The following is a 16157-nucleotide window of genomic DNA, read 5'->3' as shown; positions in this document are numbered from 1 at the left end:
CATTATCGTCCCATAGCAATTAGAACTTTGCTATGAACTTTTTTCTAACGTCCGCCCATGTAGTCAGTTTTTGAGGGTCGGCATCAGAAAACCAATCAATTGCCACACCTCATAGGGTTGTTGGGAACTGTCTAACCCAATCGTCCTTGTCCTTCACGCCATTTTTTGTCCATATGGTTTCGCACGTCTTGCAATGTATGATTGGATCTGTCGTTCCATTACCATTAAACTTCAGTAAGTTTTCTTTGGGACCTGCCATCGCTAATTTTTTTTGATTCTTAGGTACTTGCTAAGCACCCGCGCTGTTCTGAGCACCTGTGCTATTCAAAGTACCCGTGCCGTTTTGAGTACTCGCACTGTTCTAAGTACCCGCGTTGTTTGCACAACACTCGTGCTATTCTGCACACCCATGCTATTCTCCACAAGACCCGTGTTGTTCTGCACACCCGCGTTGTTCTGTACAACCGTGTTGCTTCGAACAACCGTCCTACTTTCGACAACCGCATTACTTGGTGAGAAAAGATCTTCCTCAAGCGAAGTTGTTCGATTCTCTTCTTGTATCCTTTTGTCAGGTGTATCGGGAATGAAGAGTTCACTCCAGGTTCGTACTCCCTCGGCACTTTGAGCCGTGCGAGTTGCTTCCCTTCCATTCGGCTGCTCTACCCTCAGCATATACAAGTTAATGAACTCCTCCCTTGTTTCTTCCACCAAATTCAATCGCTGTCGAGTTTCCTCTAGCAATTCCTCGGTACTCCTCGGCCTACTAGGTGAGTGCACTCCCTCCATTTGTGCCCTTTCACGCCCTCGCTGTCCATCGACAATCTACTAAAGCTTCTGTCTGCGCTCTGCCTATTGTGCTAAAATTAAAACTTCTTGTGTTGTATGTATTTCATCCTTGTCTTTTACCTTGTTCCTATCCTTGGTAAACAAATTCGGCATTAATCTTCATAACATTCCTTCGTTCCAAATTCGTCTTGCAATGGCACCAAATGTTTACTGTACAAGGTAAAACGATAATTAACCCATGTAGTATAGCACGATACAACACAGAATAGATATTTTTATTCATATATGAAATATGCACTCAATGCTTACAATCCACATACAATGATTACAACAATTACAATTCTATTCCGGATGGTGTACATATACCTTCCCAAAGGGGTGACTCAAGTGTCACACGCCCGTTCGGATACTATTCTACCCGTCGGCTACAATATAGAATTTACCAACAACACATTTCATATCATCCTTCCGTCAATATTAAATTGGCCTAGTGGATCGAGTGGTGTTTTGCATATCAATCTATTGTTCTGAATCATTGTTATTGACCAAGGAAGAAATCGACAGGTTGCAGGGTTTGCTGGTAATAACGTTAGCAAGAGTTCATTGTTTGTTCGGAGTTGCCTTCCTGAAGAACATCACATAATATCACGGTGGAGTTGTGGTAACAAACGAAATTGAAGGGAGATACTTGGTGCTGCGAGAACATTAGATAGAGATATTGAACATATGATTTCAAGTACACAGAATAGAAGAGAATGGTGACAGGTTGATAATTCACAGTGGCGGAAATTTCTGGAAAGTAACTTCCATTGACCAATTGGTATTAACACACAAAGACATAACAGAATACGGAATCTGACAATCCAATAATTGCTGTGTAGTAGAAATTAAGAAGTCCAGACTCCAGCCATTGAGGGTTATGAACAAAACTAGGTGGCAACCACAAAATCAGAATTCCCTTGATACTATCGTTGGCATCCAAAAAGTCTGAATTCCTTCAATAATTGAGGCACAGATTTAGGTGCAACAATAACTTCAAATTATTGTAGTTGTTTTGATCACTGAGAAATAAAATTCTTCCTAGAATTTCTAATTTATTTGTCAGAAAAATGTGAGCATGATTCTGTCCTATAAATGAGATTGTCTCTGCTATACAAAATAACACAGTGAATACACATAAGGTTCTGGAGAATTAGTAGTTAGGGAGAATATGTTGCACTAGAACAATCAGGAATTTTGTAGAAATAGTTGGAATCTTACAGTTCACCATTTTGGAAGTGCAAGACCTTCCCTGATCTTAGAGTACCATCATTGATTGCAACTATATTCTCTTTGTGATAAATTGTGAGTACCATCATTGTTTGCAACTATATTCTCTTTGAGATAAATTATGACTTGCATGTGTATCTTATATATGGTGTACTTCTGTGTGTTGGTAATTAGTTGTCTTTTCTTATTCATTAATTAACTGAGCACACAGTCAAGCCTACAAATATCAGATGACAAGTTTCAATGACTTTCTATTTGAAGAAGCCACACAACTATAAGGAGTAACAAAAATTTGTCATATACTTTACCCAAAGATAGACAGGAAGACATGGCAGATGAAGGTTTCAAACAAGATGGCGACAGTAAAGTGTGTATGCTTTATGATCACCTATTTAATTGCTTGACAGTTTCAATAACTAAGAGTGCAAACATGACCTTCTGTTTGAAGAAGCCACACAACTATAAAAAGCAACATAAATTTACATATGCTTTACCCAAAGATAGACAGGAAGACATGGCAGATGAAGGTTTCAAACAAGACAGTAAAGCGTGTATGCTTTATGACCACCTATTTAGTTTCAGCTCAAAGAGGAGTTTTTAACCAGCATGAACTCAAAATAATGTGCCAATCGTAAATGGGTAATCCAATGTACAGGAAAATGCATCAGTGCACTCTAGTGAAAGGGGTGAAAGTGTTTCTGAAGACACAAATTAAGGTAATTTCCTAAAAATGTGATGACAATTCTGCAAGCCATGATAGAGGAGAAATACGACATCAATTTCTAGAGGCACAGTTACAATTATAAGAAAATGAAGATCGGACTGGAGAAGGTAGATTCTCAGCACAGGGTTTTCCTTTTGAATTGTCAGCACAATCACTCTGCACAAGTACCTTATTGGTTCTTGTTAGTGAGGAATACATGCAGAATAATCTAGATAAACCAAAACATAATGGATGACCGTTGCTTGAAAACTCATTACAAACAGGAGACTCTAATACCGTTAAGAAAGGAATTATTCTGACAGAATCCAAATGTTTTGAAAAAATTGCAATTCATAAATATAACAACAAGGTAATTCCCTAAAAATGTTAATAATAGGTTTGAAAGCCATGATGGTAAAGAAGAACCAAAACAAAAATATAATGGATGACAGTTGCTTCAAAACTCACTACAAACAGGAGACTCTAAGACCGTTAAGAAAAGAATTATTCTTACAGAATCCAAATGTTTAAATTGCAATTCCTAAATATAACAGCAAGGTAATTCCCTAAAAATGTTAATAATAGGTTTGAAAGCCATGATGGTAAAGAACCAGAGCAACTAATGATGACACACATAAGAGGGTTTATGGTCATTTGCAACATGTTAGCTAAATATGCAATAATCATAGCAAGGAACAGATTTTACACAGCCAAATCTGCAGAAAAAATCTGGTGTAGTGGCCATATCCAAGATGGGTAGCAGAAAATTTACAACATTAGAGTCTGAATGCTTGTGACAGTGAACTCAAAGAGGAAGTTTTTTACCTGCAAATGGATAGAAAATTCATACCCACAAAGCCCAGATCAACGAACAGAGAGAAAAATGCATGTAGAGAGAATGACTGTAGCTATAGCTGGAGCAGGTAAAGGAAACTAAAACTTATTTTGGTGATAGGCTAGCAAGAGTAAAATCTCACTTTCAACAATAGAAAACCGATGCAAAATTTGAAAAAGTAAACAACATCCATTCCCAGACAAGAAAAGCTCTAAAATCCAGCTCATTCTCTTAATGGCAGAATACCTATGGAGGAAATCCAAGTAAATGAAGAGCAGTTTCGAAGCAATTTGTAGGCATATCAACTAGAAGCAAAAAAAGGAAAATTGGAAAAAAGGAATGTGAGAAATAGAGAAAAACCATATGAAATGCAGACTAAAAGCTTGGAAATTTTCATAGTTCATGGTCCAATAAAGCTTTTACCTTCATTCACCGGGGCAAAAACAAGATCCAACAGAAGAATTCCATCAAAATGGAAGCCAGATTCACAATGTGTTTTAGAAACCCTAAGGCATTTTTTTCATCTCCAACTTCTGGAAATTTCAACATGTAAAATGATATCCTTAGGGTTGTAAAAATGTATCATATACTCTTTTATGATATTGCTTAGAACATTTTGAAGTCCATGGCTTTTGATGGGATTCTATTAATTTCTTGACTTCTTTATTATATGTATCGGGGATTTGCATTGCTTTCATGATATGTTGGGTATAAGAAGGGTGCAAAATAATGATTGGTAAGTTATATTTGTGAATATATTCACAAATATTTGCTGAGTGTTATTATGCCTTTTCTCTTATTTATTTATTTCTGCATGTTTTTTCATCTTAATTATTATATGTTATATTTTTATGAAAACATATAATCATTAACTGAAAAATATGAAAGGGAAGCATATGTATATATTTTTTTGCATATTGTTCATTGTGTAACTAATAAATTGAGAGTATTTTTATAAGCTCTTATTTTGTTATGTTCTTAAAATGTGCAAAGAAATATGAGTCTTGGCATTTCTTTTTGAACGTAGATGGTGGTTTTATTTTGCACGTGTGTTATGATAAAGACAAGGAGGGCTAAGGGAAGAATGATTATTGTTGGTTGAGAAAATGTGCGGAGTCTATAGCAATAGTCAGTTTTGAATTGTCAAAGGCGGTTGAAGTCTATTTATGGCCAATTGGAGCATTTGTAGGGTGGTTTTTGATGAGTCAAAGGATCAATTATGACTTAGTGGAGTTTTGGAGATACTTAGGCTTCATGTTTGGAGTTCCTAGGTCCTATTTTATAGGCTATTTTTTGGATTCGACCCAAGGTGGTTGGAGAATGTACTTAGTGAGTTATGACTCACTTTCTTGAGCAGTTCTGATTATTGAGGGGAGGCGACTTAGTTATTCTGTCTATCCTTTTTCCTTTTCATCATTTTTTCTGTAACTCAGTGATTTGGAGGTGAATACATTGCAGGCCTATCATTTGCAGAAATTGATTTTGACCTAATTATTACAATTCAGTGTGCTTGCAGTGATTGATCAGGGGAAGATTGGAAGTGTGTCAAAACCTTCTTATTTAGCCTATGTCTCATGTCTTTTGCATCTTTCTGTGAGTAATTATTGTGCAGGTTATTAAATGTGTTATCTTGAGTGTTCAGGTGTGAAAATTACCTTTCCTCTTCAGTACTTGTCATTTTCAACTGGTTAATGAAATATTTATGCACATGTAATTCATTATAGGTTGTGATGTTGGCGTTTTTCTGCATTTGAATTATTGACATTTATAGGTGTTCATTTTCATACAAGTTGGTATTCACTGTGGTTTATGCAGTCAGGGTTTCAAGTTTTCATGTCATTTCTAGTTATCAATTATTTCATTTAAGTTTTCTTTCTCCCTTTTCCTGGAAAATTCAGAAGTTTAGAGTGTGAATCAGCTAGGAGCCAGCATTATCCAGAGATTCATGCCAGTTTATAAGTAACCCATAGCTTAGGAGTGTTCCCATGTTTTCCTTAAAATGTTAAGTTTTTATCCAACTTAGCAAGGGTGCAATTTTAAGTGGTAACAATACCAATATGCATAATAGGACCATGCTAACCAAGAGTTAAGACCTTAGATGTTGTCCCTCCATTTCCAAGCCATTGAATTGTCAAAACAAATCAATTAGCTAGTCCAAATCACTCGATCGCCTAATCTGTCCTGTAGCTCTGCTATATTGAATCTATTACCAAAGTAACGAGAATCAGAATCAGATTGGAATCGGCAAGGCTGAATTGAATGGCGAATCAGCGATGAATTGGAATCAAATTGGCAAATATAAAAAACCCTTGAAATTCAATGAGTAACTAATTTCATAAACCCTTTATTGCTTATTTGATTCACTGATTCAGAAAAAGTCATTTGTCTTGAATTGAATCGCCAAATCGTGTGAATCATGTGAATTGCTGTGATTCTCATTTCTATGTCTATTACACTTCGCATCACCAAACTCATGCTATCCATTATATAAACACAAGTGATCATACCAAAAGTTCATATACATTGTATCTATTACTATCCCAAAATTATAGCCATCTTTGATAACTCTTCTGGTGTTGCTGACCAAGACAGCCTATTGTATCCTGTATTCCTTTTCTGGACTTAGCTTTTTTCATATACAAATTTTATCAAAACTGATTGTTAATCCATATGAACATGCAAATGAGGTTTGTTACCATTAATGACATCTGATTACTTACTCAACACTGACTTGTTAACAGATGTTCACTTCACACTCTCACATGGATTGCATTTCTTGTTATAAAGAGCTGGTAGCTATATCTTCTGTTGATTCCAAATTGACCTGAATAAGATCTCTTGTAGACATAGAAATTCAATTTCATATTAACATTGTAACATTGGTTCTTATCTTAGAATTTTTTTAATTCTAATGCTATGATTATGTTTTATTATGACCTTTGCCATTTAGCTAGTAGTTTATAACTTTATTTATTAATCCATTTCTATTTTTGATAAAAGAAATGGACATATGAACGTATTGATGGAAAAGTAAATGGAGTTGAAAGACAGATCCGAATTGATCGTTTCAATGCACCTAACTCAACACGGTTCTGTTTCTTGCTCTCAACTCGAGCTGGAGGCTTGGGTATTAACCTTGCGACTGCAGATACAGTAATATTATATGACAGGTAATTTCACACAGAACGATTTAGCTCTTCACAAACATGACTTGGATGGTGCTTTCATATTATTATATTTTATTATTAATCTCTCTAAGATTAAAATGTTCTACAGTGACTGGAATCCGCATGCAGATTTCCAAGCAATGGCCAGGGCTCATCGTCTTGGGCAAATGAGCAAGGTATTGCTACTTTCATTTCCATCTAAGTGACAACTGAACTGTAGGAATTACTTTTGAATACCATTATATTTTTACAGGTTGTTTCAACAAATTGTTAACAGGCACTTTACTGATTGGTTTTGACAGGTAATGATCTACAGGCTTATTACAAGAGGAACTGTTGAGGAACGCATGATGCAAATGACTAAGAAAAAAATGATCCTTGAGCATCTTGTAGTTGGTAACTTGAAAGCCAAAGTTATGAATCAGGTGCTGAATAGCATTGCATGTTTCCCCCATATTTTTATTTCATGCTATTATTATTTGGTTATACATACTACCAGTCTTCAACATATTTAAATGTCAAATGTTAAATAATATTTCTCTTCCTTTCTAGGAAACATTAGATGATATATTACGCCATGGAGCAAAAGATCTCTTTTTTGATGAAAATGAGGAGGCTGGAAAGGCACGACAGATTTATTATGATGATGCTGCAATTGACAGGTACATTACAATCTTTATTTTCCCATGGTCCAATTAGTTAAGGTTTAATGAAGATTTTTCATTTTTGTACTTATCTTTAAATCATATTTATAGGAGACATTGGATGTGAATTTGTAGTATTCTAGAATCTTAATTGTTTTGTTTTTGAAGATTACTAGATCGCTCTCTAGTGGACAATGAAGACATAGCTAGTGATGAAGAGGAGAAAAATGGATTTTTAAAGGCTTTCAAGGTAAAAGTTACACCTTATTCAACTTTCCTTAGACACATTTTCCTTTACCAGAATTTTTTTTAATTGACATTTATTTTATAGTTTCCTATATTAACTATCTTGTTCAAGTACAGCCTGCACTAAGTCTGGTATTTAAGTAACTATTTAATTTTTGACTCGAACTTTTCATTTAGCTCAAAGTAGCTGATTTTTTATTCCGTCTCAGCACTCAGAATTCTTGCGAACACTCAAACTCAACCAGGATTCAACAAATTGACAAGAAACGATGACATATAGAGATTTCAAGGGTTGTAAAACTTTTACTATGCACCCGTTTGCAGATAAACTTTAAAGACATGATACAGTAATCAACTAGCAGGATACTTTGATCACATACATAAGTATACATTGATTGCATGTGTGTGATAACCTGTAAAATTTTCTTATTAAAATTCATATGTTTGTAATTATGAAGAAGAAATAAAATAATATCATTGTATGTATAAATTAAATGTAATAATAAATTAAATAATTGAAATAATGATAATAAAAAATGAATGATCATTATAACAATAAATTAAATAATTAAGATAGTGATAAAGGAATGATCATTATAATAAAAAATTAAATAAGATAATAATAATACTAAATAAGTGATCATTATAAATAATATATAATTAAAGGATTGATCATTATAATCAGAATATAATATAAAATCATGGTAATAGTATTAAATAATTATATATTAAATCATGATAATAATGATAATAATATTAAATCATGATAATAATATTATATAACATAATATAATATTAAATCATTATAATTATAATATAATATTAAATCATGATAATAATAATTCAAATAATTGTAATTATATTCAATTGAATGGTAAAACGAATGAACATTTAATATCGCTTACCTTCATATATTTAAATTAGACCTAAGTATCGAAACGACGCTTCAATTAATAACCAAACCTCTCACAGCATATATTAATGAAGAATGATTGAATTTTGAAAGGCGAAAAAGAAAAAGAGGAAGGGATACGTGGGGATTGAATACGATCAATACACCAGTCCATTGTAAGAAACAAACAAGCGAACAGCGTTGTGATACATACAGGAGGACGGGAGAGAATAGGAAGGGCAGTGGACGGCGTATAAAGGATAGAAACGACAAACACCGCATTGTGTATTAACGCCAATATTGAAGGTTGAGTTCGGATTTATCTCCCTTAACGACAGGCTTTGCAAACTATGTATAGGAGGCATTCGCCAGGAAGATAATAATTGCATTTTCAAACAAGCATCCCTATTTTGAGTTGTTGTAGGCATTACAACCAGGGAACTAGTGTTTCTTTGTCAAGGTATTGAAGTAGGGAATGATGGTTTCTTTAGAGAGAAACCTTCATTCTGCATTTGGATTGAATTATGAAGAATATGGACAAGTTTATGAACTATCTGTTTCCTTTAAAAAGGAAAAAGGAAACTCAGAATACAATAACAGTAAAAATGATTAAATTACTTAGTTTCTTTAGAGAGAAACTATAGGTTTCTTTATAGTAGTTTCTTTAGAGAGAAATTGCAGGAGACAATATATATATATATATATATATCTATATATATATATATCTATATATATATATATATATATATTGATTGTACGGATAAGAATATGCATATGATAGAGGACCTTGGTAAAGGAGGGATCGTTACCAAGTGATTAAATTAGAGATCCCTAGAGGCCTTAGTTAGATGCTCCTTTATGACAATTACTTGACAAGGGTTGAGTGATTCGAAAGGAATTACTTTCAAGGATCAATAATGGGTTTGATGGGGTAGTTTTTATACTTTAATTTGAGTTTCATATATGTATTTTACTAATGCTTACATGTGATTGTAGGGTTTGGCAAGGGTTCATTACAGTGGTATCAGAGCATAATCCTACCATCCTGTGGGTAAATGCTTATGCAAACTTATGAAAGAAGAACAAAGATAACAATGAATGATTTAGCAAACGAAGTGAGGTCATATATGGAGCAAACCAACCAAACCAATCAAACTCTATTAAACCAAATGGAGAAATCAAACCAGGCTCTCCTACAAGCCTTACAAAACATGGGAAACTCAATTATCAACTTAAGGAATCAATCCAACTTGGGGAGAGAAACTAGTTCAATCCATTCAGAAAACAATAATGCAACTTCAAGTTCAAGTCTGCTCCAACCAACCTTTCTACCTAGACGAATCAATCTGAGAGAAGAGGAAAGAATAGAGCAACCCTTAACCAGTATAGAAGATATTGCTAGAATATATGCAGCCTTGGAACCTCACATTCGAGAAGCAATCTCATTTAGGGAATTTTGTGCAGATAAAAGAAGGGAAATACCTAGAGGGTATGTAAATAAAGAAATTAAACGCAAAGTAAGTAAGGTCGCAATTCCAACCTTTAATGGAACAGGAGAGATGTCAGCTCATCAGTGGTTAGAAAAACTTAATACATTCTTCATTCTAAATCCTATGACAGAGGAGGAAGCACTCCAATTTGCTATAATCCTTCTGGGGGAGGCAGCACACAAGGTCGTACCTCATTAGGTCATAAAAATGTAAAAACTTATGAGTTCTCACAAAAACTCATAAACAGATTTGATGAGAAAGATATCGAATGGTATTTCCAAGAGTTGACTCACCTTAAGCAAACAGGAGCCTTGCAAGAGTATATTAAGAAATTTCAGTCATGGTCCCCGATCTATCTCAAAAGAGACTCACCCGAATATTTCTAGGTCTAAAAGAATCAACAAAGACCTTGGTTAAACCCCATGAACCACAAAATCTAGAAGAAGCCATAAGAAAAACCAAAATGGTTGAATCGAATAATAAGGAAAGATTCCGGAATTTTCCTTCCAAGACTTTTTCCCGAAGCGAAGGAACCAGCAAGGAAAACCAAGATAAACCATGTCGCCTGTGCCACAATCCTTGGAGTTTTGGAAACAAATGGCCTCTGCGAGAAGAACTAATCCAGAAGAATTTATGCTTTAAATGTAGGGAACCTTGGGAATGAGGAAACCGATGCAAAAGGGGACAAGCAAATCAAATTGAAGAAACAAATAAAAGAATCAGAACAGAGGAATTAGAACATGGAACATTGGCAATTATATCTCAAAATGAGAATAGGCCTTTTCAAATCAAAGGTGTACTTAAGGGACAAAGGGTGATTGAACTAGTGGATATAGGAGCTTCTCATATTTTATCAGCAAACACTTGGTCAAAAAACGAAGACAAATCTCAAGACTTTGAGGGGTTTAAAGTCAAGTTGGTAGATGGCACCTTAGATCATTGCAACAAGATGATTACTCAAGTAGAAATCGCTACTAATGGATATATAATTAAAAGAAATCTTTATGTAGCAAACTTACAAAATGATGTCATTTTAGGAATGCCCTGGATTAACTCCCTAGGGCGTTTCATCATGGATGGGCCAAATTTGGAAATATGCTTCACACATGACGAAAAACATGTAATATTAAGAGGCATGACAGATGGATCAACCAAGGTAGTATCTTGTAATAAGATGGAGAGAATCTTAAAACATGATCAAGGAGAAACGATAGCGCAATGTCTGATTTTGGATAATAATCCCACTAAAGAAAAAAATATTCCATCTAGAAATTCAACCTATCCTTAAAAAATATGAAAAAGTGTTTGAAGATATACCCCTTGGACTTTCTCCCAAGAGAGGATTTGAACACTCAATTGAATTAGAAGAAGGAGAAAAACCAGTAATTACCACACCCTACAGGCATCCCCATAAATATAAAGAAGAAATAGAAAAAACTATTAAGGAACTTCTGGATATGGGACATATACAACCAAGTAGCAGTCCTTTTGCATCATTTTTTGTATTAGTAAAAAAAAAAAAGACAAAACTATGAGAATGTGCATAGATTATCAAGCATTGAATAATAAAACCATCAAAAATAGATATCCCATTCCTAGAATTGATGAGCTAATGGATGAATTACATGGGGCACGTTATTTTTCCAAGATCAATCTAAGATCCGGATACCATCAAATCAGAATGAAGGAAGAGGATGTGCCTAAAACTGCATTTAGATGTCATTACGGACATTTTGAGTTCCTTGTACTTCCCTCTGGACTCACAAATGCACCAATAACTTTCCAATCTTGCATGAACCATACCTTTAGACAGTAGCTACGCAAATTCTTCCTTGTATTTTTTGATGACATTCTCATCTATAGTAAGACTTGGGAAGAACATTTAGAACACATCAAGGAAGTCCTTAGTATTTTAGAAAGAAAATCCCTTTATGCCAAAATTTCAAAATGTGAATTTGGACTTAAAGAAATACTTTACCTTGGACATAAAATTAGTGAGGAAGGAGTGAGGGTAGACGAGGAAAAGATTAAAGGTATCAAGGAATGACCCAAGCCAAAGACTCTTACTCAACTCAGAGGATTTGTGGGATTATGCAGTTACTATCATAGGTTTGTGAAAGGATTCTCAAAAATTGCAGCCCCTCTTACTGACTTAACCAAAAAGGGAGCTTTCACTTGGAACGACAAAGCACAACTAGCTTTTGAACAGCTCAAGGTCATTATGAGTACATGCCCAGTGCTAGCCATACTTGACTTCTCCATACCATTTGAACTACAATGTGATGCATTGGGAGATGGACTAGGGGCAGTACTAGTGCAAAGGAAGCACCCCATAGCTTTTGAAAGTTGCAAACTCAACGGAATTGAAAAGCATTATTCAATTTATGACAAAGAAATGTTGGCAATAATGCATGCACTGGCAAAATTTCGACAATATTTGGTTTGTAGAAAATTCATAGTCAAAATAGATCACAATAGTCTATGCTTCTTCTTAAACCAGAGAGATCTAAATGATAGACAGTAGAAGTGGGCGAGCAAAATTCAAACCTACAATTTTGACATAGAATATGTTAAAGGAGTAAACAACGGAGCAGCAGATGCTTTGTCCAGAAGATCCCACATCAACCATATTTTTTGTATTTCAGGTTGGAAAGAAGACATAATAGTGGATTACGCAAAGGATCAGATTGCAACAGAAGTTATGGAAGGGAAGATATCCAATTAGGACTTCAAGATCTCTAACAACCTTATCTTCTATAAATGAAGGATCTATTTGACTCCAAAATCTAAAGTAAAAAGGCTAATTATGAAGGAATATCATGACAATCCACTAGCAGGACATCCTAGATTTTACAAAACTTATAAATAGATAAGAGAAAAATACTCTTGGAAGGGATTGAAAGGAGATATACAAAACTATGTACAGGAATGTGAAATATGTCAGCAAAACAAAACAGAACAATCACACCCTGCAGCATTGTTACAACCACTACCTATTCCAAATAAAAAATGGGAAAGTATATCTATGGATTTCATAACAGGATTACCTAAGGTTCATGGAAAGGATAGTATCTATGTAATGGTAGGCAAACTCACAAAAGTTGTACACTTATTTACGGTCTCTATGAAATACAAGGCTCCTCAAATAGTGGAAGTATTCTTTAAGGAATTTTTTTGCCTCCACGGATTACCCAAGATTATTGTAATTGATAGGGACAGCAAGTTCCTTAGTAAATTTTGGCAAGAATTGTTTAGACTAGCTGGTACTTCGCTCACCCCTACCACTAGCTATCACCCTCAAACCGATGGTCAAACTGAGATCGTAAACAAGTGGATAGAGGGGTACCTAAGAAATTATGTCATAGGACAAAAAACAACCTGGATCAAGTGGCTACACTTGGGCGAGTACTACTATAATACAACATATTACATGTCCATAAGGATGAGTCCCTTTAAAGCTTTTTATGGACATGAAACAACAACATTTGGAAGTCTAACTATTATGCACAGGAACTCATTCAAAAAAATATTGATATCATCAAAGAGTTAAAGGATAATTTACATATTGCCCAAAATCAACAAAAACTATATGCGGATAAAAATAGAGTAGAGCAATCATTCCAAGAAGGGGATCTAGCATACCTGCGACTGCAGCCCTATAAACAATCATCTATTAAGAAGAATGAAACCGAGAAACTCAAACCTTGGTTCTATGGGCCATACAAAGTAATCAAAAGAATTGGGGAAGTAGCATATGAATTGGAGTTACCTAGCTATAGTCAAATCCATAACGTGTTCAATGTATCCAAACTCAAAAAAGTTTTGGGCCAATAGATCGTACCCTCTATAGAACTTCCCCCTTTGGATGTCGAAGGACAACTTCGGTTGGAACCGGAAATAATTTTGGAAACTCCAGAGAAAGCATTAAGAAATAGAACAGTGAAAGAATCCTTAATTAAATGGAAAGGTTTGCCTATCGAAGATGCTACTTGGGAAAATGAAGAAATACTTGAGACGGAGGGACTGTGATAACCCGTGAAATTTCCTTATTAAAATTCATATTTTTGTAATTATGAAGAAGAAATAAAATAATATCATTGTATGTATAAATTAAATGTAATAATAAATTAAATAATTGAAATAATGATAATAATAAATGAATGATCATTATAACAATAAAATAAATAATTAAGATAGTGATAAAGGAATAATCCCTATAATAATAAATTAAATAAGATAATAATAATAATAAATAAGTGATCATTATAAATAATATATAATTAAAGGATTGATCATTATAATCATAATATAATATAATATTAAATCATGGTAATAGTATTAAATAATTATATATTAAATCATGATAATAATGATAATAATATTAAATCATGATAATAATAATTCAAATAATTGTAATTATATTCAATTGAATGGTAAAATGAATGAACATTTAATATCGCTTACCTTGATATATTTAAATTAAACCTAAGTATTGAAACGACGCTTAGATTAATAACCAGAGCTCTCACGGCATATATTAATGAAGAATGATTGAGTTTTGAAAGGCAAAAAAGAAAAAGCGGAAGGGATACACAGGGATTGAATACGATCAATACACCAGTCCATTGTAAGAAACAAACAACAAGCGAATAGTGTTGTAATACGTACAGGAGGACGGGAGAGAATAGGAAGGTCAGCGGATGGCGTATAAAGGATAGAAACAACAAACACCACATTGTGTATTAATGCCAATATTAAAGGTTGAGTTCGGATTTATCTCCCTTAACGACACGCTCTGCAAACTATGTATAGCAGGCATCCGCCAGGAAGATAATAATTGCATTTTCAAACAAGCATCCCTATTTTGAGTTGTTGAGGCATTACCATCAGGGAACTAGTGTTTCTTTGTCAAGGTATTGAAGTAGGGAATGATGGTTTCTTTAGAGAGAAACCTTCATTTTGCATTCGGATTGAATAATGAAGAATTTGGACAAGTTTATGAACTATCTGTTTCCTTTAAAAAGGAAACTCAGAATACAATAACAGTAAAAATGATTAAATTACTTAGTTTCTTTAGAGAGAAACTATAGGTTTCTTTAGAGTAGTTTCTTTAGAGAGAAATTGTAGGAGACCATATATATATATTGTAAGGATAAGCATATGCATATGATAGAGGACCTTGGTAAAGGAGGGATCGTTAGCAAGTGATTAAATCAGAGATCCCTAGAGGCCTTAGTTAGATGCTCCGTTATGACAATTACTTGATGAGGGTTGAGTGATTCAAAAGGAGTCTCTTTCAAGGATCAGTAATGGGTTTGATGGGGTAGTTTTTATACTATAATTTTATGTTTAATTTGAGTTTCATATATGTATTTTACTAATGCTTACAATGTGATTGTAGGGTTCGGCAAGGATTCATTACAATGTGAGGAAACACAGATTTTAGCTGAAGGATTTAATATATATATATACACACATATACATACACTAATAAGTAGGAGATATATTCCAGAGCAAGTCAAACTGTGATTGCTATTGGGATTCAACTATGTAGTTTTTTAGTCAAATTAATTGACACATGCTTGTAATGTCACATTTTGAGAACAATGAAATGTATCCACTAAATTGCAATGTAACTGTGTTTTTTTATCAGATTAATGAAGGAAGCAGATTTTAAAGATAATTCGCACAAAATGCACAGAAGTACCCTGGAAAAGCCTTCAACATTGAAGGTGAAAAACCCAGTAAAGAATCTTTACTATGTATAGAAGTAATTGATTACAATATGCTCTAATCCAAGACCATTCACAATTCTGCTCTCTTCCAGTAATGATAATGCCAAATCCAATATATGGATTACCATAGATGAATCATATCAATCACCTTTATAATCAATGTGCCTCCATATGATGATCCACCTGATATTGATATTGATCTCTCATTTTGATCTCACTACGATTATATTTGATTCCTTAAATATCATTTTTCTTCTAATGTTTTCACTCTAATCACAAGTTCCTCCAAATATGAATATTACTCTAACTGTGATGTGAATAATGTTGATGTCAGTTTTGTACCACTACATAACATATAGCGATTGAATACTTGACATGGAATGTCAAACA

At 34.0% G+C, this 16157-nt stretch overlaps 1 protein-coding gene across 7 annotated transcripts in view; it reads left to right on the top strand.

Moving 5' to 3' along the window:
• LOC149564395 (CHD3-type chromatin-remodeling factor PICKLE-like) overlaps nucleotides 1–16157 on the top strand; it is a 342454-nt gene that overhangs the window by 126360 nt on the left and 199937 nt on the right. For all 7 annotated transcript variants that reach the window (XR_016364201.1, XM_089827450.1, XM_089827449.1 and 4 more), the window contains exons 16-20: nucleotides 6594–6763; nucleotides 6870–6936; nucleotides 7063–7185; nucleotides 7313–7422; nucleotides 7573–7654. Coding sequence is in view for 6 of the 7 variants with exons in the window: in XM_089827450.1 (XP_089683576.1) it covers nucleotides 6594–6763; nucleotides 6870–6936; nucleotides 7063–7185; nucleotides 7313–7422; nucleotides 7573–7654 (552 nt within the window). In the remaining variant the exon portion in view is untranslated. The remainder of the gene's footprint in view (nucleotides 1–6593; nucleotides 6764–6869; nucleotides 6937–7062; nucleotides 7186–7312; nucleotides 7423–7572; nucleotides 7655–16157) is intronic.

Source organism: Cupressus sempervirens, chromosome 4 (assembly GCF_028749045.1).
Source record: "Cupressus sempervirens isolate cs-2001-9-10 chromosome 4, ASM2874904v1, whole genome shotgun sequence".
In the NCBI taxonomy this organism is placed as follows: domain Eukaryota; kingdom Viridiplantae; phylum Streptophyta; class Pinopsida; order Cupressales; family Cupressaceae; genus Cupressus; species Cupressus sempervirens.
This window is presented reverse-complemented; position numbering and strand designations above follow the sequence as displayed.